This window comes from Equus przewalskii, chromosome 4 (genome assembly GCF_037783145.1).
Source record: "Equus przewalskii isolate Varuska chromosome 4, EquPr2, whole genome shotgun sequence".
Lineage (NCBI taxonomy): Eukaryota > Metazoa > Chordata > Mammalia > Perissodactyla > Equidae > Equus > Equus przewalskii.
The window spans coordinates 66,931,014-66,958,875 of NC_091834.1; the positions used below are offsets into that span (position 1 = coordinate 66,931,014).

Consider the following 27,862-nt stretch of genomic DNA (forward strand, 5'->3'; position numbering starts at 1 on the left):
ACCCAGTGCTCCTAAGGAAGTAGCGTGGTTCAGACCATCAAAGGGTCATTTTCAGAAACTAGATTCAAATCATTTAAAAGCTAGCAATCGGAGATGACAAAAGGCATGAAGTTGACTCTGACTTTCCAAAGCAAGAATGGCATTTAGAATTCTCTCTCAAGTTCAGATATTTCAACTCTTTTCCCCTGTCAAGCAAATTAATGTGTGTACTTATTCGGAACAAAATTGTTTGCCAAAATGGACAACTGTTCTGCAGTTCAATTTGCAAAATAAAATGACATCTCTAGGATGTGCTACATTAGCTAATAGGTGGGGAGACATTTTTGATACATTTTGGGCTAAGACTTTATCAAATTCTAAAACTAAAATTCACAAAAAGCACATAACAGTGATGATGGCAGCCAGCCAAGAACAAGAGCACCTGCCCCAACCCCTAGCCCCCCAGGAAAAGCACATGGTGGGGGACTCTGACACCTCAGATGAAATGACCCCCAGTCACCTCACCCTGGGTTGGCACTGACCAACTCTGAAAATGCGTCATAGCTCACTCCAATGTAACATCACTCTCCTTCAGATGTCAGCAAAACCAAAGCCACTATGCGATGGCAAAAAACATAAAGAATATTGTAGACTACTCATAAATAAAATGACCAAGGATACTATTTGGTAAACATTTTATGGACCCTAGACATTCAGCCCTTTCATGAGCAGAAACAAGTATAAGTGGCAGTCTATAGTATCTTTCTTCGCTTTTAACTGCAATTATTCTAAAGCCCTTCTAATAGTTGTCACTTATTCATTTCCAGGCTGTAGCAAATTATAGTTAGAGGAGATGGTTGCTGACAGCTCACTTCTGTGAATGGCGTGCTTTCTCATTTCTGCAAGGCCTGTGGTCCCTCCTTTATGGCACATCGACCATGAGCATGAAATTCCTACTAAGAGGAGTAATAGAGACAGTAGTGCCCAGGTCTGACAGTTCGGAGGCCTTAGATTCTCCAGCTGTGTGCTACAGGCCTCTGTATATACAGGCCTCCTGCTGAAAAGGGGAGAGAAATACATTTTCCCCGTATGTACTGCAAAGGGTTTTTATCAAATGAAGGATGCATGTTTGGGAAGGGGCATGTGTGAGTGTGTGTGGGTGTGTGTGTATTGGAAGAGGACAGGGACAGTGACTTCATTTGAAAGGAATTAATATTCCAGGTATTGTTAATATCACAAACCTCATCCTTTTAGGACACACATCCCAGAGAAAAGACAACTGGGTCAAAGACACAAAGCAGACCATAAAAAATAAAATATTTTTGAAGCTAAAACAGTACCTATTAAAAAATTGAGTGATCACTTTTGGCACCCGGAAAATGGTACAACCTGTCCCCAAATATTAAAATTGTATGAATACAAAAATAACTCTTCAGAGGAGCTTTCAGATCTCAGGCTAATGAATCCAGTTATGTTGCTTCTTAGCCGTCTTGACTAAATGAAACAGTCTACTCCACTTGGGGATTGGGTAGAACCAGTGAATAACAGTGTATGTGCTTAGAGGCCTGTCGCTCTGTGTCACTTGAATGACAATCAGGAACCAGAACCTTGTGATGACATTTCTTTTTATAACACTGGTTCTTTTTCAAGTCAATATGTAGCCTAAAGATCAAAAAAACAAATGGAAGGCGCATTGGAAAGACCCCTAGGAAATGTTTTTCAGTTTTCATGTTCTTAAAAATTCAAAGACTCAACAGATGAAAGGAGAGGAGTACACAAATTAATTGCTGCTCAGAAAATGAGCTTCTTCCTTTTCAACTAATGTTCTGTGCTTAACCCAAAAGCAGAAGTAAAACATACGATGTACAGTGCTTACGCACCTCTTATGGCAAAGTGTTACCATTTTTCCTCAGGCTTTCTTTATCCTCCTCTGAATGTGTTTAAATTTAAGATGCAGCCTTGGCAGCATGTGTAGCTCGGTGATGCAAATAGTGTGGGATGGCGCCACCCAGAACTCTGTGAGTGGGAGGGCAACCAGGAAATCAACTTTCCTTTTCTCAGTGTGACTCGATTCCGTCCACAGGAAGACTGGGGCACACATACTGTTGGTTGTCTTTTTCAATTGGGGAAGGGAGGAGGTATAGAGAGGGGAATGTCAAATGACATTTTGGAAGTGCTTGTATTTGCAAAACACCTGAGTTTAAACTGTCAGTTTCCCACTTGTCTTCTTCTTCCTATTTCTCTCAGTGATGCCAAGTCCATCCTGGGGGTCTAATGGATAGAACACAGTTACCTCTGTAGCAGTCGAATATCTGGGAGGAAGGGGCTGGCACAGATTAAGCAACTCAATGGGCAATCCCAAATATGTTGCAGCAATTTGTCTGAAACATCTCTTAAATCTTTCCTAGAAGTGCTAACAGGCAAAGAGAAGAGCCGATCTTCCGTTTCACCCGTCTCCCATCTTGCCATCTTTGAAAATCCCATTTGGCATATTCTACATTCCAGGCAGCGGGCAGGGCACAGAAGATGCAAAGATGAATGTGGTATCATCATTATATCCAGGAGCTCCCAAGCCAGCAGGGGCGATAGCAACGTAAACAGCAAAACAAAAGAAAAGACAGAAAAAACAAACAAAAAGTAAATAAAGTACAAATTGATGAGTTTTGTTTCTGTTTTTTTGCACAGAGGCATGAACTAATTCTCTGTGGAGGGCCAATCAGTCACAGGTGAAGAAGGCTTTCTGAAGCAGACATTTAAGAGGGCATCAGTTTGTAAAGGACGAGGAGCTGAGATATAGGGAAGAAGAGGAAACTAGATGTCATCCAGGGCCTCCCAAAAGGGGCTTCAAATCACAGTTAGCTACAGGAGGAAGTCTTTGTATAAATACAGATTCCAGAACCTACCTAGAATCACAATTACTGGTGTTGAAGACTCAGATTCTAATTTTTTTTAACTGCCGAGATGATTCTGAAACAACTGAGTGATCCATGGATTTTCACTTGGGATCCATCCATCATGTCTAGCCCCACCTCTGTCCATATTATATAGCTAAGAAAACAGAGGTCATTGACAGGGGCACAGATTACAGTCAGTGCCGGCCCCAGGACTAAGACCCTGCCCTCTTGATCCCGAATTCCATGCCTGGGCCACCAGAGCCTGCAGAGCTGGCCAGCTATAACCATCTTTCCTTTGGCCAATAGCAACAGTGGTTGGTGCCTGCACTGTATTACCTGCACAGTGGGGGAGCATTAGCCACACTGTATTACGAGTGTGCCCAGCGCTGCCTCCTCCTCTCCTGGAGAGAACAGTCACTCCCCATGGATCACCATTTCCCTGACATTGCGTGTTTGAAGAATGAGTTAACGAGTCAAGTCCACAAATGGGGCTCACAATCAGGACACCCCAAAGGATCAGAGAAGTACTAAGAAGGTCATCTGTCCCAGAGACCTTATTTTCTCTAAAGAGAGAAAAATAAGAGCCAGGAATCAAACTCTGGTACTAGAAAACACAGTGAACTTGAAATTTAAGTCATAACGCAAAGTACAGAAATTGCCATGAAATTTTTTGTAGACATAACCTATTCTAATGAAATGACATTTTTTTTTCTACAAAAGTTAAAACTGAGCAGATGTTTCAGAGTCATTAGCAAACCTGAAGGGTGCAGGAAACTAGTCAGGAACGTTGAGCCCTGTGAGTCCATTTGTGACTCCTAATTCCAGTCCTTCAACCAACCGATGGCCTTGAACACACAATTTTGGAGGAGAGGTTCAAAAAGTATACATCCTTCACATCTATTGCACATCTGCTGGGGCTCAAGAACTCTGTTCCTTAACAACATTTTTCATTTTATTATGACAACACGTGGGCATCATTTCCATCTATACAAGAGGAAATGGAAGGTATGGGAGCTAATAAATTTGCCCATAGCAAGCAGGTGATGAGTAATTTCAACCTCTATCTGGGCAGCTGTGGAGATCCTGCCTCTGTAGCTCCCCCAAAGCAGCTCAGGAAAGTGGCATCTAAGGGAGCAAGCGGGGCCAGGCCTCCAGCCAGTCAAGGGCTCCGTTTGAGCACTTTCTAGTGTGGTATGGTTACCATCTAGAGAGCAGATTCAAAGCACAAATCAGAATAGTCAGATTCACACAGACCTATGGTGTTGGCTAGTTAATCATGGTGTTTCTAGAAGTGAAATTGACAGGAAGCTTACTAAATTCTTACTCGAGCTGTAGAAGCAGAAAAGTTCTAGGCCAAGTAACCCAAAGTCTAACCTGAATCATAAAAACAGAGTCATGGCACCTCCATCATTTCCCAGACTTGAACCAGTTTATAAAGCCAGAATTCCTTAAATGAAAGGGAGGCTGAGTCTCCTTGAGGAAGGACTGGTATACTGTCAAAAATTTATAGTTAATCTTTCTCCCAACCTTTCCTCAAAGGGACCTAAAGCCTTTTCCCAGGGGGGTTGTGCATTGGGGAAAAGGAAAGAATCAGACCTTTGGGGGATTACTGGACACTGGCTCTGAACTGACACTAATTCCAGGAGACCCAAATGTCACTGGTGTCCCACCAGTCAGAGTAGCTGCTTATGGAATTCTGGTGATCAATGGAGCTTTAGCTCGGATCCATCTCTCGGTAGGTTCAGTGGGTCTCCCAACCCGTCCTGTGGTTATTTCCCCAGCTCCAGAATGCATAATTGGAATAGACATACTCAACAACTGGCAGAATCTGCACACTGGGGAGGCAAGGACTTGTTCAGTTATTTTATTGATTGAGAAAGGGGCTGTGGAAGGTCTGAGAATAGGATTCCAAAGGCCCAAATATGCTCCACTTCCAGATTGAACTCAGAACACCTCAGTTTAGGGTTTACTGTGTGTGCACTGTTTGTCTTAAAAAATAAGGAGCTCAGCTCAGCACTTGAACATCAGGATAAATCGCTCCAGCAAGGAAGAGACATGACATCTATCAAGTTTCAATTGCTAGCTCAAACCCTTGATAGCTGCTAGAAAAATAATGTGCAATTACAGCCTAGAAACATAAATTATCAAGGCCATGGTACTCTCAGAATGTAATAAATGAAATGCGGGTAACCACATATGTGGTAAGGATCCCAACCCCCAGTGTGTGTCACAAATGCCGGGTTGGCCACAGGCACTGAGGAGGAAGGAAGAGAGAAACATATTCTCCAGATTCAATGCTGGCTGAACTGTGGATGAAGGCAGAAAGGGGATAGAAATTTAAAGGTTTAAGCCAAGAAATGTTTTCTACATTCTTCCAAGTTACGGTCTTCTAAGATCTATGCCCTATAGACATTTTGGTGACTAGGAGAGAACTATAAGTAGACACACAAGGAATAAATAATTCTGCAGACAGTAATACAATGACAAAATGTTGGTTTCCTCCTCTGGAAGGTTCATTACATCCATGGTAGATTGGGTACAGTGGAATGACAGTAAAGCAGTAATCATTGCCACTACAGGATTAGGGCATCACAAAGCCAGTGGCCATTTGCCTCCCCAAATCTGACAACTGTTTTGGTCCGCAACTCGATCACAGTGGCCCCACACAGGACTGGTCTTCAGCAAAACTGAGTACAGTGAGAGTTACATGCCAGGCAGCTCTGAAACGCGCGTCACTATAGCCCTTACTCAGGGATGAAGAAGCCACTTTAACAGGCTCTTCCAAAAGGACTGTGGAAGGACGGAGTGCTCATGTACACGAACAATAGTGCTTCTTTCTGCAAATATTTGCTGAGTACCTATTATGGGCTCAGCACTGGGAACATGTGCCTTCGGGACCTCCCGTCTACTCAGGGAAAAATGTCATGAAACAGAGCGTAAAGCAGCACGATAAATGCCAGCATAGAGGACACAGATGTGTCCAGGAAGGGAACACCAGGAAATGAAGGAAGGTTCCCAGAGGAGGCGACCACTGAGTTGTGTCATGTTGACCAGAGGGAGACATGGCTCCAGGGCACTTCACTCTCTCTTCTCTCCACCCACCAAGTTGCCTGATGCCTTTTCTGTGACTTTTTTTCTGCTTTCTGTTTGCCCTGAATGTTGATTTCAACCTGATTTCACCTGAGCAGGAATTCTGGGCTATATACCCACTGGGGAACAGTCATGAGCCCACCCTCTCCTTCACAGTCAGTTTCTGAGCAGAACTATAAGAGGGCATCAGAGAATGGAAGAGCTAAAGGAGATGACACCCAAACTAATCCTCCTGGAATGGCTAGCCGTTTAGGACTCTGAAAACAATTCCCTATTGTGGTCACTATGGACTGGTCTCTCCCCTGGACAGCGGCTCAGTCTCCTGCTCCAGAGGCAAAGTAAGCAGAATCCACTGAGCAGCTTCCCCTCTCCCTCCCCATCTGGACAGGCTTCCCCACCCCCTCCCTGACTCACCACCTCATTCTGGGCTTATATAAAAAGATTCTTATTAAATGGAGACAAAATGAAGAGTAAAATATCAGAGACAGAGGGAGTAAGCCACAGATCGGAGAAAAGAGCTGCATGTGAAAGGTTTAGAAAATAAATTAGAGGAAACTCAAAGGATTTAGAATCCATTTCAGGTGCACTAGAAGAAAAATCCCTCCAGTATCGAGATAGCCAGGCAATAAAGAGCTTCCATCCTCTATTGGCTGCCTGATAACGTTTTACCGGGAGGTTTATAATTCTTTTTTCACTCCTGAGCACTCTCTAGGACGATGCTTCTCAAAGCGGAGTCAGGACCACTTGCATCAGCATCACCTGAGGGACTTCTTAAAATGCAGTTTCTGGGTCCCCAGCGATTCTTAGGCATTTTGAAGTCTGAGAACCGCAGAACTCGGTACTTTATCATTCTTAAGTGGTTGTAATATCCATGCTAAATCACTCAGTTAAATTGCTGTTTAAAATTTGAAGGAGACACTAGTGGCTAAATTGATTCTTTTAGAAATTGTTAGATTCTAAAAGTAGTAATAGTGCGGTCACATTGTGACCAATTTTAAATGATGTAAAATTTACGCAATGAAGCCAGGAAGACCTTTGCAAAGCATAAAGCTGATCACATCCCTCCCTTGGGTGAGACACCTCAGGGACTTCCCACTGCTTTTTTGATAAAGACCTAGATCTGTGATCCCATGAGCCCTCCTCCCAAGGCTAATCCAGGCATGGAGTGCTCCCTGCCCAAGACACTCTCCTCTTCAGTTCCTTCAGCATCCAGGTCCACCCTTCACACGACCTTCACACATGCTACTCATCTGGAAGGACTCCTCTTTCCCCAGTAAAATCCATCCTCCCTCTTCCCAGACCTCCTGGTCTACATTAATCCCTGCGGTAGGCCCTCTCAGCATCAGTACCCTCCCCTACAGCCCTTGGCACAGTATAAATGTCACATTTATTTGTGTGATCCTTTGATCAATGTACATTTCCTTCACTAGAGTCTAAGCAGCCCATGAAACTCTAGGAAAGAGACTCACCTTTGTTTATGTATCACCCAGCACACCCATGGCACACAGCAGGTGCTTAATAAATATTTGTGGATGAACAAATGAATTAAAGAGTATTTCAAAGCAAACACTGGAGGAAAATTTAGGCCCACAGTAGCCATCAAGAATTTAAAATACAGGGGCCGGCCCAGTGGTGCAGCAGTTAAGTGCACACGTTCTGCTTCAGTGGCCCGGAGTTTGCGGGTTCAGATCCCAGGTGTGGACATGGCACTGCTTGGCACGCCAGGCTGTGGCAGGCGTCCCACATGTATAAAGTAAAGGAAGATGGGCACAGATGTTAGCTCAGGACCAGTCTTCCTCAGTGAAAAGAGGAGGATTGGCAGCAGATAGCTCAGGGCTAACCTTCCTCAAAAAAAAAAAAAAAGAAAGAATTTAAAATACACTCTGATCCTTCTCCTAAAAGTTAAAGGCTTCGATGTCTCTCCAGCACCCTGAAGACTAAAGTCCTATGTATTGTCTCCTCCCCTGCAGATGATACGAGACCCCTTCTTTCGCACCTATCATTTCAAACAGATGAGCCCAACTTTTTATAATGCAATGCCTGGATTTTGAAAGAAGAGTGAAATTCCACATTAAAACTGCTATTATGCCATTTCTCTGGGCCTTGCATTGATCTGGTTATGAAAAATTACCCTAAAGCCTGTTCATTGTCTGAAAGATATATGCTGAAGTAAAAACGGACCTGGGACTTTTCATGGTGATTTCTTATATTTTTGTACACCCTCATGTGTCTTATCATTCTCAGCTCCAGGCGCTGATTCTCAGACTGTTTCATGGCACTTTCATATGCTAGAATTCTTAGTAGCATATTTGAAAATGGCCCTAAACAAGTCAGCAATAATTACAACACAACATCTACTAGAGTGGAATGATGTCTCCCGGGATATAAATGAATCCACCATTATTGCCCTCTTCTCTCTGCCATCTTGCTGGCAGCCAGCCCTGGCTCAGGTAATGAATGGTTTGCTGCCCTGACTGTGCTCTCGTACATGCTCCTGAAGCAAGGCTCTCACAGCAAATTGTTCCCCGTCCTTCACCAAGTAGCACGACCGCTCAACACAACATTCCAAGGTAATGGGTTCAACTGAGGCAAAATTGTATTTGACAAATCGATGGAGACTTGGCAGCAGAAAGGTGTGGCATTTGGTGTGCTGCAGAAATGAGCATTCAGTTTAGATCTATGTGATGTTGGACAGCCAGCCTCTCTGACACATAAATTTCCTCATCTGTAAAATGGGTACAAGATAAATCAATATGTTTGACTCATTGTTAAACTGGTATATATTTCGGTACGGATATAATCCTCTAGTGATTTAATGTAAATCTGTATTTCACTATATAAATCTTTTTATGGGTCTTTAAACATTTGTTTAACATTGGTTCCTATTTAAAGTTACACACCAATCTTGATATATAGTAAAGAGGCATTGCTACGCAACTGACAATCTAGCAGCTGAACGGTCCATACTTATCACCCTACTTGGGAGAAGAGAAAGTGACTGGAAATTTCAGTTTACACTGAAGGTCGTGTGTAATTTGCCAGGTATCAAATAAGATTTGCATAGAATGATTCAATAAGTGACTTTCATGACTGTAGTAATGTGGGGCGGGGACACTATACTGCTTTCAAAGCACAAGTTTGGAGAAGTAGCTTGCATTTGTCACATTTCTCTCGCATACCCATACTCCACGGCAGTCTAGTGTCTATATTGAGGTTTATTCTTTTTCAACCCACTTCATGAAAGCCATTACCAAGTGACAGGTGCATGAGCTCCTGCTTAATGAGCTGGTGAGCCTGTCTGCTATTTGCTGCCTTCCTGAAGGAACATAAAGTAGAAAAGGCACCCAAGCAAATGGCAATAGCCAGAGAGAATGAGTAAAAATGGAAACAGGCGGCATCTACTTAAGTGACCATTAACTGAATTGTCCAACCTGAGACACTTCTGAAAGTGAGAGTTGGTACAATTAATTATGCTGGCACAACAGAGCTATACCATCGTCAGGACTATATTCATCTACTTTTATTTTTCTATTTTTATCTCCAGAGTATTTTCTAATCTGTTTTATAAGCTCAGATGAAAGAAGAAAACTTAACACTTACTACCACCCACCTGCCAAAGGACATTTCAGTAGTCCCCTACTTACTGGAAGGTTCCAAATGATTCAAAAAGGGATGTTTACAAAGAGTTATTGGAACCATTGAGCTCCCTTAACAGGCCACATAAAGCATAGGAAACTCAGTTCAACTGAATTAAATTCCTACCATTACTCCTCCACTAGGACTCCACTAACTGGGGGTTTTCTCACTGGGATCCTGTCCACTCTGGACAAGTCAAAGAGCCCTCAGAAAGCTGGAGTAAAGGAAAGGGACAGAGCCCCAGTTAGCAACCTCCATTCTCTCTACCCAAAGTAAAATAATCATAAAATTAAACAGCAAAATCCCAGGTCAGTTCTAAACAAATGAGGGATAGAGATCTATTTGCACATGCTTTTATTCGAGGACGCCAAGTTGCTAATACGGTTCATTATCTCAGTTCTTTTAATTCACAATCGATCATAATTTTCCCTGACCTATATTTCAGCAGTTCACCTCTCTCGTATTCTTGAAGAAAAAATACATAAACACAACTAACAGCCTAGTCAAGATTTTAGGAGGAATTCCCTAGGCTACTTAAAGAAGATGAAATAATAAATGTATGTCTTTAAATGTTTTAGCAGCATTTTTGAATTAAAAAATCTGAATAGGAACTACTGAATTAATAATAAGAAGAACAAATCCAATCCAATGCTTTTGGGGTACCCTAATTTACAATCATTATTACGTTTAATTACCCCAGCAACTCCAAGAAGGAGGAACTTGCATTACCTCCATTTGAAGATGTGACAACTGAGGCTGAGAAAGATAATTTACTTACACCAAGTCAACCAGCCCATAGAATCAAAAAGATACTTAACCCTCAGCCAACAAGTATGTATTTATTTAGGTTTAAACCTCAAAAACTCTTACTCTGTCCCTTTTCCCAAATCCAATCAGTCACCTAATCTTTTAATTTTTTCATCAATCTCAATAGCCTTTTCCTCTGGTTTTCATCCAACTGGGGTGGTGGTGGTGGCGGGGCTGGGGGAGGGGGGGCGAGTCTCCAGAAGTTCTCTCCATAAAGGAGGAAGATTGGACAACTACTCAGACTGGAAAGTGGTGGCAGAGAGACCTGTTTTCAAGCTGCATTTACATAACAAGCACACTGCTTTGATGGTGTGTTTCTTTGGGCAGGCAAAGAATTGAGAAGCTGACAACTTCCAACGTTCTTTGGCACTTCCCTCCTGCTGTACCATCTAACCTCCTCCATGTTGCCTTGGGAATTACATTTCTCATGGAATTCCAATTGCATCTTTTCCTTGCCTAAAATTCTTTGCATTTCCTTTCTGCTCAATTCAAATGCCCTGCTCCCGAAGAGTTGACACAAGGCCTCTTCCAGACTTTCTCCCCACTACCCAGATGACTGTATTCCCTGGGCACAGTATGTTCTTTTTTTCAATACTCAGCTTTCCAGATCTTTCCAAAGTCACTTCATTTGTGAACTCCTTCCTCTGTGATCCACAAACAGTCTAAACATATATTCATCACATTCCATTATGACTATCCATTCATGGGTCTATCTCCCAAATAACCCCCTTTCTCATACTACTCATATGTAGTGGGTCTTATTACGTCCAGCAAGTGCCTTGACTACGGGACACAAAATGCAGTCAAAATGGCTGTCGAATGAATGAATAAATGAATGAATGAATGAAATATTATGATGGGTGCTGTAAGCCCCAGCAATATTTCAATTTGAAAATATTTATCTGCACTTTAAGTGTAAGCCACATATTTCTTATTAAAAATACACTACAATTAATAAATAAAGCTTTATTACGCTTCTCTCATATAAATCCAGGCAAATCTTTCTCAAAACTCTCAGTTGAGGAATGGGCAGTAATTGAGAAAATAATTCTGATGAGTCGAAGTCACTTCCTGGCAGTAGAGTAAGTCTAAAGATGATGGAAACATATTCATTCCTTGATAAAAAGTTTTGATTTAATGTGATTCGTGCTGACTTGCTATAAAAGTGACAAGCACTGGGAAAATAGAATTTAGCAGCAGATATAATAGTTTCTGCACTTCATTATCAGGAGAGCTGCATGGGGGGGTGTGTGTGTGTGTGTCTTTCTCTCTCATACACACATACATACACAACACATATGTACTACTTAGTGTATGAAAGAATCAGTCCCATTCCCCAAACCTAAATTTTTGAGTACTCAGTCACTTCCCACAGAGTGGCCCACAACTGGAAAAACCAGGACACGGGGTCCACTATAAAAATGCTATGAAAATGGTGGGGCGGAGCAGGGGTGAGGGGTGGGCAGGAGCCAAGTAAAACCAGCCGTACTGAGTGTTATTGGAATTCACTCTCCACTCAGTCAAAAATACTCAATCTAACCAAGGCCCCTCCACTAGTGCTACCTCCCAAGCCACATGCCTTCTAAAGGCCAAGGGCAAAGCCAGCTGTGGCTCTGCATTTGAGTTAAAGAGACTGAAAACAGAAAAAAAATTATTTTGAAATGCATTACACTTTGAAATTAAGGGTAATTGTGTGTAGCAGCCTGGAAAATATAGCTCATCCAGTATCGTTCAGCCACAGAAGCCCACAGCACGAAACGCTGGCTCTCTCAATGCAATTTCAAACTTAAAAAAAAAGGCACAAAGGGCGGAAGGAAGGGTGGAGGGTTGCTGCCGGGCTGTGACTTATAAAAGGGCTGCTGCCTTGGGGAGACATAGCTAGTATACCAGCCGGCAGTCCTTCTACATGGTTAAGCCACCAGATGCTGCTTGGCGCTGCATCAGCAGCCAAACAGCGAAGGTAAATAAAAAGTTGACAGAGAATTACATAAGAAAATAAATGTGGCAAGATTAGGACAGAAATCTAACAGAGCGGGAAAAGACTTCACCTGTAGCAGGACCTTAAAGCTTCTCCCCTGCCTGCCTACAACGTCCTGGTCACACTAAAGAATGTCAATATCTATTACTATCCAAGTAGCCAAGGTGCATTTTACAAGCAAAGGAGGAGGCATTCCATCCTGTTAACTCATTTCTATGCAGACATTTCCTTAGTCTTGTGCCGGAGGCCTCCGCATGAACAGAACTGAGCTCTGTTACCCTCCTTTCTCATTTCATTTATCTTATTCCCATTCTATAGAGGTTATAGTTAATGCAGTAACCAGTGGCCAGAATGCAAGACTTTGTGAGGAAACCGAGACATGAAATCACCAGAAACAGACTTCTCCAGCCAGAGAGTCCCCTGGGGAGGAGGGGTTGCTCCTAAGGGGACAATTGGCAACGTCTGTAGACATTTTTGGTTATCCCAACTGGGTGTCGCCACTAGCATCTAGTGGGTAGAGACCAGAGAAGCTGGTCAACACCCTACAATGTACAGGAAGGCCCCACAACAAAGAATTACCAAGCCCCAAATATCAATAGTGCTGAGGTCAAAAGTGCCTGAAATAAAGGATAAAGATAAAATGGGCAATAGCTTTAGGTAGAAAAACACAGACTCAGTCTCCTTAGCAGCACCCAAGGGAGAAATCATTCTGGTTAAAGATTCCAATCTCTGGTTCCCTTAGTTGGTATTAATCTATGGGGCAGAAGAGGTAGCAAATGTTATGACTAGCTGAAAAATATTCTGTTAAATGTACTCCTTACCCCCAAATGGTACCCCCCCACCACCAAGTGGTCCCATGTTTTTGCTTTCATCGTGACGCATCCACAGAGAAAAGCTGCTGGCTAAAGAATATGTGTCTACTCTTCTTGGCAAGCATTATTCTCATTTTTGATTAATGAATTGCATATGCTTCAATATTATGAGCTTGGGTGATTGGCATGTTGTCCCTCAGAGAAGAATCTACTGATTCTCAAGGCTAAGAAGGTCAGCTTTGGAATGAGATATCCAAAAGGAGGCACCAACTCTGAAAGACTTGGTCTCAGTGGTGGCAGACACATCCCTGGGGGCCATGGCAACCTAGGGCACATTCATCAGAACCCAGGGCATTTCTACCAGCATACAGGAGTGAAGAGCCCCCTGCATAAGCTGCAGCATAGCTCGATGTGGGGGTCTTGGCTTCAGACCAGGCTAGCCCAGGAGAACCAACAAGAGCGGGAAGTTAACACAGGCATAGTGATGCATGGGAAAGAAACAGCAGGGGAAAAAGGAGTCAGAAAAGTTGGGTGTAGGCTCAGGTCCGCTCTCCAAATACCCCTGTTACATTTCATTCCTCCAAGACACATCAATAAAATGTGATAACAATACTATACTGGCTATTCCCCACCACTTCCAAAACAGTGTTCCAGGAGGAAGCGTCAGCTGCTCCTGCAAGGATCCTGTAACTCTAAGGCCACTGGGGCCACTCTCAATGGGGGCTTACCTGATCATGCTGCCTTCAAACCACTGCTCTTGATCTAGCAAGTACAACCTACCTAATACATAGCAATCCTGGAGGCCAGCAAGCAGTGCATTTTCCAGTGTTTTCTACTAGAGGAAAGTTTTCTTCCCTGCATTAACTGTTAGAACTAAAATAGCCAAAACTGTAGCCTCAATTCCCAAAATTGAGGTTCCAATAATAATCTTGCTCAGATTCTGGAAATTAGTGTCTGTGGGGGCCCAGCACATTGACTGAGAATCATCATCTCCTTCTATTTATACATGTGACTAATTTCTCTACTCAGCACTATGCCAGGTTGCCGCTGTGGTTAATTCTGTTTGATGAGCTAGTATTCCTTCTCCCACACAATTCCTATCAGATACTTCGCTATTCACCCCACCTTGGGCCAGTGACAAAACTCTGCTCAAAACGTACCTGCACTTATTCTATGAAAGTTTAGAAAACATAATACTAAGTCACAAATTAACTTATTCATGGATCATAACAGTGTTTTGCAGGCTTCCGTTCTGGCTATTATAAATAAGTTCCAATGGTTGACACTCAGACAAGCTAAATTATCCAGGGAAATGAAAACTGCAACTAATGTGTGCATTGTGCATGCAGGCTGGCATTGCTGTACCTAAAAATGCAGTGCTAGGCATACTCAAAGGTTTTTATGGGCCACATGCATTTCACGGGAGCCACACTCTGTCCCCTGGATGGTTGGCCTTCACAATCCTTATGGTTTGGACTGTGCTGAAGCTGTCAACCCTCCTCTTCTTTGCTTGGCCAGTCCCAAGCCCAGGTCAGCTAAAATGCTTAATCTAATTATGTATCACAGCAGTGCGACTGCCACCAGAAGAGATTACTACTATCTTTGCAAACATCTGAAAGTAATTAAAATCATGCATATGGGGAATACTAGCCATAAAATACTAGCGGTAAAATATGAAAGGAAAAGTGGAGCAAAGTTCCAAAGATCTCGGAAGCTTAAAGAACTCAAAAGCTCTAAACTAAGACTTGGCCAGAAAAGAGTATATTCAGTCATCTTTATTCTAAGCTCAGTTAAAGAGTTATTACAGACGAAGCTACTGATTCTTCATATCACTAACGTGCAAAACAGGCCACTTGGATTTCCAGTTTCACCAAGATGGCAGCACCAAGGCCAAGCACACCACCAAGTTCTACAAACGGTAGCATTTTCAAAGTTAAGTCAATGGCTGATGCTTTTACTGCATCCAATTCAACATTTGGAAATAGCGTCTCTTACAGGAGATTAAACCAATAGCATTTTGTAAGGGAGAGGGTGCTAATTATTTCTCAAAGCATGTACCTATGAACCACTTTCATCAGAATCTCATAAACTGATTAAAAATGTGGATTCTCAGGGCCTCCACAATGATCAAAATAGACTTTTTGTATCATGACCCACATTAAGCAAGACATTTGACATTAAGATTCAGTGTCTGTTTCATAAAACACTTCATTTTCATTGTACTCTCTTGTATTTCATGTTTTAAACTTCTGGTCTGGACCCAATAAGCTGATATGATCCACTCCTGGATTGCAACCCTAAGCTTCAAAAACACTAGACTAGTTGACTAGAAGGAAGCAGAAGTGGAGTTTCGTAATTAGCAGCGAACACTCAAGGCTTTGTGATACAGAGAGGGTTTAGTAATCCCCCACCTTTTCCAAATTCAACAGAATGAATGTCTTATAAACCAAACTATCCACCTGGATGGTTTCAGGCATTAAAAAGTGGTTGCAGGCTTCAGTTACAAACCTTAAGGGCACCCACTGTCTTAGATCCGGATGGGAAATGTCCTCCATAGAAATAATTACCTCCAAACCCTCAGAGTTAAGAAAGATGATAATGTCAGCAGAGTGTGTGTGCAGTGGAGCCCCAATGGCACACCCCCAGCCACATCCTCTTTGCAAGGGCTTCAAAGCGCTGCCTCCCTTCACCTCTCTCCACCCATTCCCACCAAACACCCAAAGGGTGTAAATTACTTTAAAACACTCAAGTGTTGTCCTATCTCAATACAGTAATTTAATAAATGCTTATGGTTGAGCAGCACTGTAGGAACTCCTCACTGTTTTCTCTTTCATTTTTCTTCTCCTAGGCATTTCTCATCTCTCTTCTCCCCTGCATCTGCCACCCAGCTTCTTTCTGCCTCCCTCTCCTAACTCCCTTACCTCCTCTCCTCCTCTGCCTTCACTTCCATCTGCTGAGAGAGTGGAGTAGGATATGTGAATGTCTCTGATTTCACTCCACTCACATCAATGCCCCTCTTCCTAGGGGAACATTTCTTTGGCTAGAGCAACACATGCTTCAAAAAGACTTTCTCCAAGGAGAATGATGCAGCAAACACCAAACCTGGAGTAGTTACGAGTAATTAAGAAAGTATACTGGTTCTACACTCTCCAGAGGAATCACCTCTGTTCCTTTCTTCAGGCTGAAATTCTAAGGGAGGAGTCTACTCAAGGAAGAAAGGGGTCTGCAAGATGAGCGGCTGGGATTGGGGGAGAAAACAGAGGAGAAAAAGCAAAAGCCAGTTACCTGGGGTTCTTAACTGCTGTTGACGCTGCAACATTTTCTTGATATATTTCCCTGGTGAGCCTCTCCCATAATACACATCTCTTATTCAGTCAGTCAACAAGTATTTATTGAACACTTGCTAACGCTGAGAATCAGTCTAGGGTCTAGACCTATAAACAAGACAAGGTCCCTGACCTCACGGAACTTCCATTCTGATGGAGGAGACAGAGAATAATCAAATGAATATATAATGCCAGGGGGTAATTAATGCTAAGGTGGGAAAGGGAGTAACTTAAGAGGCCAGTTGCTATTTTATATGAGGTAGTCAAGGAAGGCCCCCATAAGCTGACAACTGGGCAGACCTGAAAGGTAGCAAGGGAGTAAGCCACCTGGACATGTGAGGTCAAGTTCCTTGTGCAAAAGGAATAACACGTGCAAAGGCCCTGGGGAGACAATATGGTGAAAAAGAAGATGTAAGGTAGTCAGAGTAGCTGCTGTTAAAAGGGCAGAGAGATGAGACAAGGGAAGGGTGGTGAGGGGCAGGCGTAGATATGGCCATCAATAGGACCACAAGTTCTATATTCCAGTGACTGCTCCAGGTCCTGAGTTCCACCAGACGCGGCTCTGGGCCTGCCTCCCAGCCTGCCACTCCCTGACACCTACCAAGCTTCCTCCCCAGCTCCCTTCCCTCCTGACCATCTCCCCTGCAGAGTTCCAACATTCCAGGTCATTCCCTCACAATTTCCCAGGAAGATAACCAGTCCATCTAATTAAAAAAACAACAACAACAACAACTGAGTAGTAAGTGTAAGAAAAGGAGGCAACATGCGCATTTAACCACAGCTCTCAAGAGAGAGGAAATGTACCACAGTAAAGAGCAGAGGTTCAGAAGGTCAGCTATAAAAAAATAGTTTGCTGTGTGACAGCAGGAGATCTGGCCTTCTGATCTATAGTCCCCAGTTCTGTAAACCGGGGGACAACAATCCTGGAAACGACCTTGGGAAATAGGTATGGCGGTGAGACAATACGAAAGACCATAACCAGAGGATAATAATAATAAAACTAATAATAATAATAGCTGCTGCCAGAGTTTTCAAAGTAAAAGTGAACCTGAGTGGGGTTAGATCCACCTAGTTCCCAAAGTTACCCTCAAAGAGTTGATATATAGGTACAGGTGATCAGTTCCTCTTATTTTATAGACCGACAAAATCTCAGAAATTCTTCCACTGCTCCACCCGCCCCACCCGCAAGTCCCTGGCAGAGCCAAATGAGAAGCTCACAGCCTCTGCCTCCGGAGGCCGAAACCCTCGTCTAAGGTTCTCTGAAATCTTAAATATAACGAATTAGGTCTGCATGAATCATGGCCAGCGGTGTTAGCAGGCCCATGGTCTGGGGCACAGGGCATCACAAAATAGGCTTGGTGAGTCACAGGAGCTGTACAGAGGCCCCCAGGGTCGAGTCTCTATGGCGGGCCAAGTCCTGCGACTTCAGGTCAACACAGGTCTGGCTGCCAACAATCCTTGCCTGCCCTGAGCTGCCAACTTCAAACTGGCCCCAGACAGGAGAGGGTCACTCGGCAGGGAGTCCCCAGCTCCGGAGATCCTTGCGATCACACAGACATACCTACATACATACACACACACACACGCTCACACGCTCGCCGCCCTCGCGCGCGCCCGCGACACAACGCGGACTTCCCAACCCCAAACACACGCGCGCACCCCCGGGCCAGCTGAGTTCTGTATTTCCTCTTCCTCAAAGCAACTCTACCGATCTCGGCCGCCCCTCTCCGCTCGGATTCCAGGGCCCCCAGAGCTCCGCTGCCTGCCTTCTCTGAAGGCGTGCCCAGTGCGCCCCCCTCCTCGGTGCCAGGATCTCCCATCGAAGCCCCCCTCCGTCCTTCGCGGTCCCAGCGGGGACCCTAGAGTGTCCCCGGGAGGCGGGTAGTTACTAACAGTTGCCCCCGGGACTCCCAGCTGCCCCAACCTTCCCCTTCCGTCCCTCCCGGCCCTCCATCCCTCTAGCCCATCACCGCCCCCTCCCAAGAGCGTGCTCGCCGGGGGATTCCCTCCCATCTGCCAGTGCCAGAGAAAAGCCGGGAGTCTGAACCGCCAGTGCCTTCTCCAGCGCGGCCTCTCGGGTCTGCAAGCCCCCAAGCCCACATTCCCTCTGTCTCCAGTCCCCCGGCGCTGGCAGCGCAGCCCTTCAGCAGCCCCCTCCAGGCGGCCCTGGCCGAAACGTCTCGGCGACTGGCCGGGCCCTGGGCCCGGCGCTCCATCCCCGGCGCCCCCTCCCTCAGCTTCCACTCCCACTCCAGCCGCCCCCCTCTGCCCAGACTTCCCCAACTGCGGAGCGCCCCAGCGCGCCCGCAGCCTTCACCCCGCAGATCGCCGCGGCCACCCCCGCCCGAGCCGCGGCGCCCCCAGGGAGGAAACAAAAGTGTCTCCGCGGCGCCCAGCGTCCCCCAGAGCAGGACGCCTCCTCCTTGCCCCAACCCGAGCTTCCTCCCCGGCCGCGCTGAGGTCAGCGAGTCGGGGCGCGGCGCCAGCCCAGGAAACTTTACGAACCTGCCCGGGGTCGCAGGACAGCGGCGGCGGCGGCGAGGGTTCCCTGCGATCAGAGCTCTGACGACCTGAGACCATTGAAGTGGGGCCGGAGGCTCTGTCGCCCACCTCGGGGTCGCGGCGGTGTGGATGTCTCTGCCTCTATCCTGTGCCCATCCTCGCCCGCTCTCGCTTGCCCGAGCACACGCACTTACACTCCGGGTCTGCCGGCTGCTGCGCCGCCGGCTGCCGCTGCTCTCACTTCCTCTTCCTTCCTCCTGCTGGCCAGAGACACATTTTGCATCTGCAAGGCATCCCGAGATCAGCCGCGAACTCTCCTCCCGAGCGGACGCTGCGGAGTGGCCGCCGCCGCCCCCGGCACCTGCGCCCGGACACGCGTGGTTGGCGCTTTCGCCTCCCGCCCGCGCCCTGGCGCCTGCCCACTGCACTTTGCCTGGGGGAATACCCACGACTTTTTGAAGTCCCCCTACGTAAAAAGAAGAAAATGTCAAACACCGTGCACGCCTCAAATCTGCTATAAATAATATGTGTGCAGAGCTTGACCTCTCAGATGGGCTCACATGAGCATTTTACAGGCACTAATTAACTCCGTCACCCTCACAGCGCCACCTCCGGGAGGCCGAGAGCGCGAGGCATCTTTTCCTGTGCTTTCATTTTTGGCAACTGGTTTGGAATTTTGAGGGGAAACTTCCGTGGGCTGTTTCAGGGCTACTTTAGGAGGCTGATGTGTTTGTTTTGACACTGTGCCTCTACCTTTGAACAGCGCGGCACAAATAACAACAGAATGTTTGCTCCCCCTCCCAGTCACCTATGCATTTACCGACAACAAGATTTATTTCTAATCAGTTAAGCCAAGGACTCCCTAATTTGGCATAACTTTGCATAAATCAAGATGTTCTACCGGCAACTTGGTATTTAGGGTGCATTACTTAATTCATGCAACCTACTTCAGTCATTTTCAAAGCAGAAATCAAACACGTTCCTCCCAGCGTAGCTGCCAAGAGGGAAATGACAGTTATTGGAAGGTTGCAGGGGAAACACCTGTGCTCTCCAAATTCAGAAATATCTACATTGGCTCTCCCAGAAAAGGCAAAGGCAGTTGCTGTGCATTTCCCTCAGACCGGCAAAGGAGGTAAGCTGAGGGCAGGGAAGCTTTAGCACCTAAGATGGCAGGCAAAGCTCCTCTTTAAGTTTCAATCCCCACTAAAGGAGATTTCAATTTTAACCCTGTGCTGGCTGTCCATTAGCAGCCAAGAGCTCCAAGGAGCTATTGCACACTTGAAACGTGGCTAGTCCTGAAATGTTCTATAAGTAAAATGGACACCGGACTTTGTGTGGAAAATGATGTAAGAGCTTGTTAATAATTTTAACGTTGATTACATCATTTCAAGAAATGATAGTAGGTTAGATATAATGAGTCAATTGGGTTAATGTATTGGGTTAAGATATAAATATTTATATATACAATTTTAAATGATTTCACTGGTTTCTTTTTACATTTTCAATGTGGCTACTAGAAAAAGTAAGATTACACATATGATTCCCATTAGTGGCTCACATTATATTTCTAATGAACAACCATGATCTGACCCCTTATTATATGCATAACCTCCAGAGGCAGTATTAGTAGCAGGAATATTTAAGTCCAGATCATTATAAGTCAATAACTTAAAGGAGGATGATTCCAGGAATGTAATTTAACTTCCCTATTTTCTCATCTATAAAACAGTAGTGATATAATAATAACAGTCAACAGGGAAACTATCAAATAAGGTCATTTAGTACGTAGTTCATAAATGGAGCCTTTACTAATGACACTATGAGTTGCTTGTAGTGATAAGTATGAATCTGACCCACAACTTTTTAGCTAAGGCATATAAAGACCTTCACATTAGTGCAGACATCATGAGCACTCAATAAATGTTAGCTGTCATAATTGTCCCAAGAGTAAAGAGGGAATTCTCAGTCCCCTCCTTGCAGAGCAGTTAGACAAATGCACCTCTCTGTAACCTTGGTCCCAGCTCTGCCCTCTGCAGTCAACATGGAGTAAGTCACATCCTTCCTCCGAGAGAGAACCTTTCAGGTCGTTGAAGACAGCCATTGCATTCTATCTAAACAGTCTCTTCTGAGGATTAAACATCCTCAGTTACTCCAACTCCTCTTCATGTGATGTGGTTTCAAATCTCTCTCATCTTAACCATTTTCCCCTTGAAGGACACCTGTCGCTGCTCTTTAAAAAAAATTAGTTGTCATAAAATTAATTAATTAACCATTAACATAAATTAATGCAAGCTGAGCTCTTAGTTATTTTTCAAATACATCTCACTGTTGATCCCATTTCAAGGGGAAGACTGGAAACTCTTTGCTATGTTACTGGCAGGCCATGTCCATGCTTATGGGGTTGGTCTTTGGGACCAAAGCCCTGGGTCCACCTTCTCTGAGTCTCTTTGGATTTGATTCAGGCATCCAGTGTCTCCTCATGTCCACAGATGAGGTAAGAACATTAGAGTCCTGGATGACACCCCACTAAGGGGCTCCCTCTGCCATGGTGGGGATCAGCATTCTTTGGGTTCACTGGTTCATTCAGTTACTAATAGCCCTCTTAGCTATGCAATTGTCAAGCCTTATTTTTCTATTGTATTCATAAAGACATCTTAGAGATCTCAAATGCCTTAGAGAAATCCACCTCCACCCTGGGCTCAGCTGATGGTCTGCAGTGGGCACAGTAGAGTTGTCATGTATAAAGGCTCCATCTCTGAACTTTGTTGTTGGGTATAAATCCCAGCATTGCCATTTACTAGCTGCATTACCCTATGCAAGAGACTTGACTCATGGGATTAGAGCTACACCTACCTGGGAGGGTTGAGTGAGGATTAAATGAGTTAATACATGTAAGTTCTTAGAATACCGCCTGGCACATAGAAGCACTCAATGAATAGCTTAGCTATTATTATCCACAACAGTCCTCTAATCAACAAGTCATGTTAACAGCGTCCAAAAAAGAGCAACAAATCCTCCCTTTTCCCACTTATAGGAGAAGGAGAGAGCTTGTATTGCTGCTCTGGTTTTATTTCAGCTCCTGGTCAGAGCCGGGGCCATTCAATTGTTAAGTCACGCTGTAGTTGAGAGGAGGACCATTTTAGGGTAAGGACGAGAATCCGACTGCAGCCCTTCGCTAGCATTTGCAGCAAGTCCACCTGGGCATGGCTTAGACTGCAGATGGGCCAGCCTCATCTGCATCTCAGGTGGTAGGCAAGTGGACTCAGGGTCTCCTCTGCAGGACCACCCATCTCTGTTTCAGGATAGGTAGGAGAAGAGGAAGCAGGGTAGGGATAGTTGGCTAGAGAACAAAACTCACTGGGGCGTCAAGTCTAACCTGCTCTCCCCAACCGTGCTTACAAGACAGCTTGGCACTGTTGATGGCTGGAGAGGTGCATTTGGGGGAACTTCCTAGATTTCAGTACCTTGATCCTGTGTTTCCTGTGTCTTTATTCTTCCTTGTGTGTGCAGAACTCCAAGATAGGAGGGGCAAGTGGCAGTTTATTAGAATGTCAACATGAGACCGCAAACTGCAAAAATGGCCAGTTGTATTTTTAATCAATGATGACTCATGTTGATCCACTCTAAGTGCTCACAAATATTCACTTCTAATTCATTTAAAAAAAAAAAACTTATTGGACTCCAAATGGGCCCTGTACATTTAATAACGCATTTAGTAATTTGCTTCAGAATTCTGCCCCAATCAGCCTCAACTTCCTTGATCTATAGCTTGAAGAATCTAGTCTCCTTTCCTGTCTTATAATCAGGCTCTTGTTGGCTTGACTCCAGTCTTCAAACAGCTCTGAAGGCAGAGAGAATGGCCTCAGCTCCAGGAGGCTGCGGCACCAGAGGTAACAAGGTCCGGACTTCAGGCAGACACCTGTGCTCCAGAGCCACTGGTCTCAGCCCCGCATGCAGACCTCAGTTTCAGAGTCTGCTTCCTGGGGAAACTGATCTAAGACAGCTGTTCTTATGTTGTGGATATTATATCTTCTCTTTTTGCCCTGTGAACTCTATTTCCTTAGGTTATAGTTACTCAGTGAAGACTGATGTCACCTTGGCTCGGTGCCTAGCTTGGCATATGTGATTCTCTGCTCACCTGTCACTGCTGTTTCTATTTTCTATAGCTTGCAATTGATGATCCTGGGGAAGCGGGAGATGGATTGCAGGTGGTGGTCCTGGTAGTTTATCCCTGTGTGTGGTTGCACCCTCTCTAGGAGACTAAAGGACACCTGGAGCCCCGCCTCTTCAGCCCCAGTGCTCCCGTTCACTGCTCCATCTGGATGCAAGGCTAAAGCCATAAGCGCTTAGCAAAGTAGTGGTGGAGGGAGCAGAGTAGCCCCACAATTAATCACCCTGAGTGCCCTTGAACAGCTCCTGTCTCTATATGTGTTTACACTGGCCTCGGAGAACCCTTGAACCAAACTACTTCTACCTCTGTCATAGAAATATTCTGCTTGCCTGTTGGGCTGTGGTTTCCTCCCATTTTAATTTTCTCTATATCTGACCCAGTCTTCTCTGCAAAACTTCTGGTGGCCTGCTTTTCTTTCTTTCTTTTTCTTTCTCTCTCTTTCTCTCTCTTTGTACTTTCTTTCTTTTTTTTCCTTCCTTCCTTCTTTTTTTCCTTCCTTCCTTCCTTTTTTTTCTGGTGTGGCCACAAACTCTTCTTTTTATATCTATTCTTTCATTTCAGAGGGTTTGGGACTAGCAGAGGGGTATATGTGTGGGATTGGACACTATATTTCCAAACTTATTACTTTTACATTTTTAAGGTTTATTCTATTTACATTCTGCTGCCTTCTGTCCTGACACTATAATTAAAGTTTCTTTATACATTATCTATTGGTTGATTCTAAAAATTGAAAAATAGAATTTACAATATTGAGTTATATATTATTACTCATGGCTGAGCCAAATAGCATGAGTGGACATGAAGAGAAGGAGTATAATCCTATGTCATTAAGCCTGTCATCTCTGAAGAAGAATGCATCAAAAGTCAAGATTAAACAGGGGCCGGCCCAGTGGCGCAGGGGTTAAGTTCACATGTTCCATTTCTTGGCTGCCCGGATCCCAGGTGAGGCCATGGCACCGCTTGGCATGCCATGCTGTGGTGGGCGTCCCACATATAGGGTGGAGGAGGATGGGCACGGATGTTAGCTCAGGGCCAGTCTTCTTCAGCAAAAGGAGGAGGACTGGCAGAAGTTGGCTCAGGGTTCATCTTCCTCAAAATAAATAAATAAATATATTTAAAAAAAAACGATTAAACAGATTCTCTCTTCCGACATTCTGACAGTTGCCCAAAATTTGAGTATATTTTAATTTACCTCGAGGAGGCATCATGGTTTTCTTTGTGTTTTTTCCCTTGGAGTTTTAAATTTCCAAAGCTTACTAAAATCTTCCACGTTCTTAAGAATGGAATCCACTTTACTCTTGAAGTCAATGTCCACGGAGCCTCAGGTGTTCTGTCTGAATGTGGCCTACTCTCCGCTGTTTTCCTAGGATTTCTTCTCATTACCTTCTACTTACTTTCAATGTTTCTTGAATACTTTACCTTCTGCTAAGACTCCTTATTTCCCTGAAATACCTACCCAAATAATTTTTTTTCATAAAGCAATGAATGAGTGGTAAACTTTTCTAAGAATCTGCATGTCTGAAAATACCATTTTTTGCAGTTACATTTGACTGGTAGCCATCAGACCTCTTAAAAATACGGCTTATTACCTTCAAGCTGATAAGAAGTCTAAGCCAAAATAATCTTCTTCTTTTGCAGTTTGCCTCCTGTGTGCGTGTGTGTATGCCTATGTGTATGTGTGTTTCCATTTCTAGAACCATTTAGAATCTTCTCTTTATCCTTGCATCCTGAACTGTTAACAGAATGGAAATGATTGTGGGTGACTTATCACTGTTCCCACTGGCACTGCAATAGGCCTTTCAATCTAAAGACTTGTATTCCTTCAACCTGGGGAAATTTTATCTATATTTTCTTCATTTTCACCCAATTATCTACATTCTTTTTTCTAGAATTCTATTTAAATTGTTGTTGGACCTTCTGTCTTAAGTCTCCATATCTCCTACCTTTCTTCCCTTTTTTGCTGTGTGCTCTTCTATAAGATTCCTGACTTTATCCTCTGACCCTTTCATTGAATTCTGTTGGTATCAACCATCATGTGTTTTAGTATTTCTGGTTGTTCCTTTTTTCCTAGCAGCCTATTCCTCTCTTAAGGACATAATATCTTCTTAAGTCTCTTCTGAGAGTTTAATTAAAAGCTGATTTGTTTTGTTTTGTTTTTTTAATTCTCTCTGTTTCCAGAGTCATCTGTTAAATTGAGGTCCATTTTTTCTGTTTGTTCACCTTGGCTCTTATCTTTGGGACTGATGGTTTTCTTTGATAGTCTAGTGATCCCAGATTATAAGTTTTTATTCCCCTATATTTATATTTATGAACATGGATGATATATATGTGGATATTTTCAGTCATTATGAAATTCTGTTTCCCAGCAGACCTCTCCTCAGAGTGTGAAGACTGCCTCTGAAGGCTGTGGATGGGGGATGTGGACAATTCTCTCAATAGGGTGTCCACAGACTGAACCAGCAAGCACACTTTCATCCCCTCAACTCACAGCCCCCAGGCTCTGGAATGTCAATAACAAACATGGAGACCCAGACTTTTATAGGCAAGCCTTTTCATTTCTTCAGTAGCTTTCCATTTTTAACCAAGTGGTAAACAGTACTGCTGCTAGTCCCCTTCTAAATGTAGACAGATTCAGTGCAGCAGCTGTTCTATACCTTATCCTATAACTAAATTCCTTGATTATTGCTCCACAGTCCATTCTTGCTCCCAGTGCTTGCAGCATCTGGGTTTGGAGCCAACACAGGTTTTGCTGGACAGATTGCTCCTATGCCTTTATATCACCCTTCTCCTGTGTCTGTTCCAAAGAACAGCTCCATCCACTCTGGTGGATGATCACTCAGATCCAATCTGCTTTCTGTACTACAGAAATTCATCAAAGCTCTGGCCTGTGGTCCCCCTGTCTGTTTCTCCCTGTGGTTTCCTTATTGATCCCCTTTTGTATTCTTTTACTGCTATTTCAATGGGCTTTGAAGGAAGAGGTGAGAAAACCCAAATGCTCAGGCTACCATCTGTAACACAAACCTCTCTTAATTTTCTAAATCACTTTACTCTAACTCAGCACTCATTTTCTCAGTTGACTGGAGATCCAATCTCTGTTGACTGTACAGGTCCATAACCCTCCCCATGATCTTATGAGTGAATGGGAATGTTTATAGGTGACCCAAGAGAGGTCTCTTAGTCTGTGGCTTCTTCACGATGGAGCCTCCACGTTGAGGGCAGACAGGTCTTCTGGTGTTACCTGCTCACTCAGTCACATGTGGCTGTGGAGATCTTGCCTGACGTGGTTTCTGAAGCCCTGGTGCTCAGTTCCCAGTGCCCCAGTCTCCATTTAGTCAAGCCTTTCCATTCTTTATGGGCAGGACAGCTTACCTGGATTCTTCAAAATGTCAATGTCATGAAGATTCCAAAGTAAAAAAAGAAAAAGAAAAAGTAAAGAGATGATTCTAGACTAAAAGACATGAGAGAGATTACTCACACATAAATAATGCAATGAGTCAGCTTTGATTAGATCCCGATTTGGGGGGAAAAGCTACAAAATATATTATTAGGACCATTGGGGAAATTTAAATAGTCACTGGATATTAGATGATATGGTATTTTTTACTTTCTCAGGTATAAAAATAGTATTGTGCTTATGAAAGAGAATCTTCTGATATAAATATATTAATCAAGTTTGGCAAAATGTTAACAACTCTTGAATCTAGGAGGAGGGTACCCAGCACGCGTATAAGTCTTTCAACTTTTCTGCATGCTTGAAAATTTTCAAAATAAGATGTGGGAGACAAAATTATGTTTGTTGGAGGGAGTAGTCCTGAATTATTTTATCAAAACCCATCAGGGACTTTAGCTTTACCTATATGGGCCCGCTGATGCAGAATACATTGGCCAATTCTGCTGAATTAATAGATTTCTCCTGAAACTTAGAATCTTGCCTACTGGAATGAGTTGAGATCTCCCAAGTTCATGTAGAAAGCTACAAGAATATCGGAAAGAGTATCTTTTATACAAGACTCTAGAAGGACGACAAAAGGACAGAGTGAAAATGACTGAACTCACATATTGAGTAAAAACTACATACATTTAATTGTTTAGTTAACATGCTTATATTCTGTAAATGCTATAGAGTGAGACTCTGGTCTTAACCTTCCATTTTTTTCTCATTAGCATTGGTTCTAAGGGTGTATCTGGTTTCTTCTTTAGTCATCCAGGCTCTAACTTGTCCTTTAGCCTTATCTATGGCCTACAGTATTAGGAAGTGAAATGCTCCCTTCCTTCTATCTAGAACTGTATTACCAATTACTATTACTAACAACATGTAGGGTCCAGGCAAATCTTCTTTAGAATAGCTCACACTCTGGATTTGTCTGGTTGTTTCCTTTGGTGTCAATTTACTTATTTCTCTGTCCTTTATACTTCTGTATGAGTTAGGTCCGATGAGCTTCAAGCTAAAAATTTTTCGCAAGAACACTTCATGAGTGATACGGGGACGTGACATTGCGTCACAGTGATATATGCACTGTCAGTCTGTGCCTCTCTTGGTGGTGCTAACATTAACCTCTTGGGAAGGTTGTCACCACCAACTAGATCACTTCAGTGAAAGGAACATTTTCTCTTTACAGTTAATAAGAAATCTAGGGGAGTTTTACACTGCACAAATATCCTATTTC

The 27,862-nt window shown here is 43.9% G+C and overlaps 1 protein-coding gene across 16 annotated transcripts in view; it reads right to left on the reverse strand.

Moving 5' to 3' along the window:
• Positions 1 to 19,752, reverse strand: part of ELMO1 (engulfment and cell motility 1) — a 523,658-nt gene extending 503,906 nt beyond the window's left edge. For 3 of the 16 annotated variants that reach the window (XM_070616267.1, XM_070616278.1, XM_070616271.1), the window contains exon 1: positions 19,219 to 19,608. Coding sequence is in view for 2 of the 16 variants with exons in the window: in XM_008536098.2 (XP_008534320.1) it covers positions 19,028 to 19,102 (75 nt within the window). In the remaining 14 variants the exon portion in view is untranslated. Of the gene's footprint in view, positions 1 to 16,481; positions 18,863 to 19,027 lie in introns of those variants that run through there. The other 13 variants (XM_008536086.2, XM_070616266.1, XM_070616281.1 and 10 more) reach the window with 10 other exon arrangements.
• Positions 19,753 to 27,862: the final 8,110 nt, after the last annotated feature.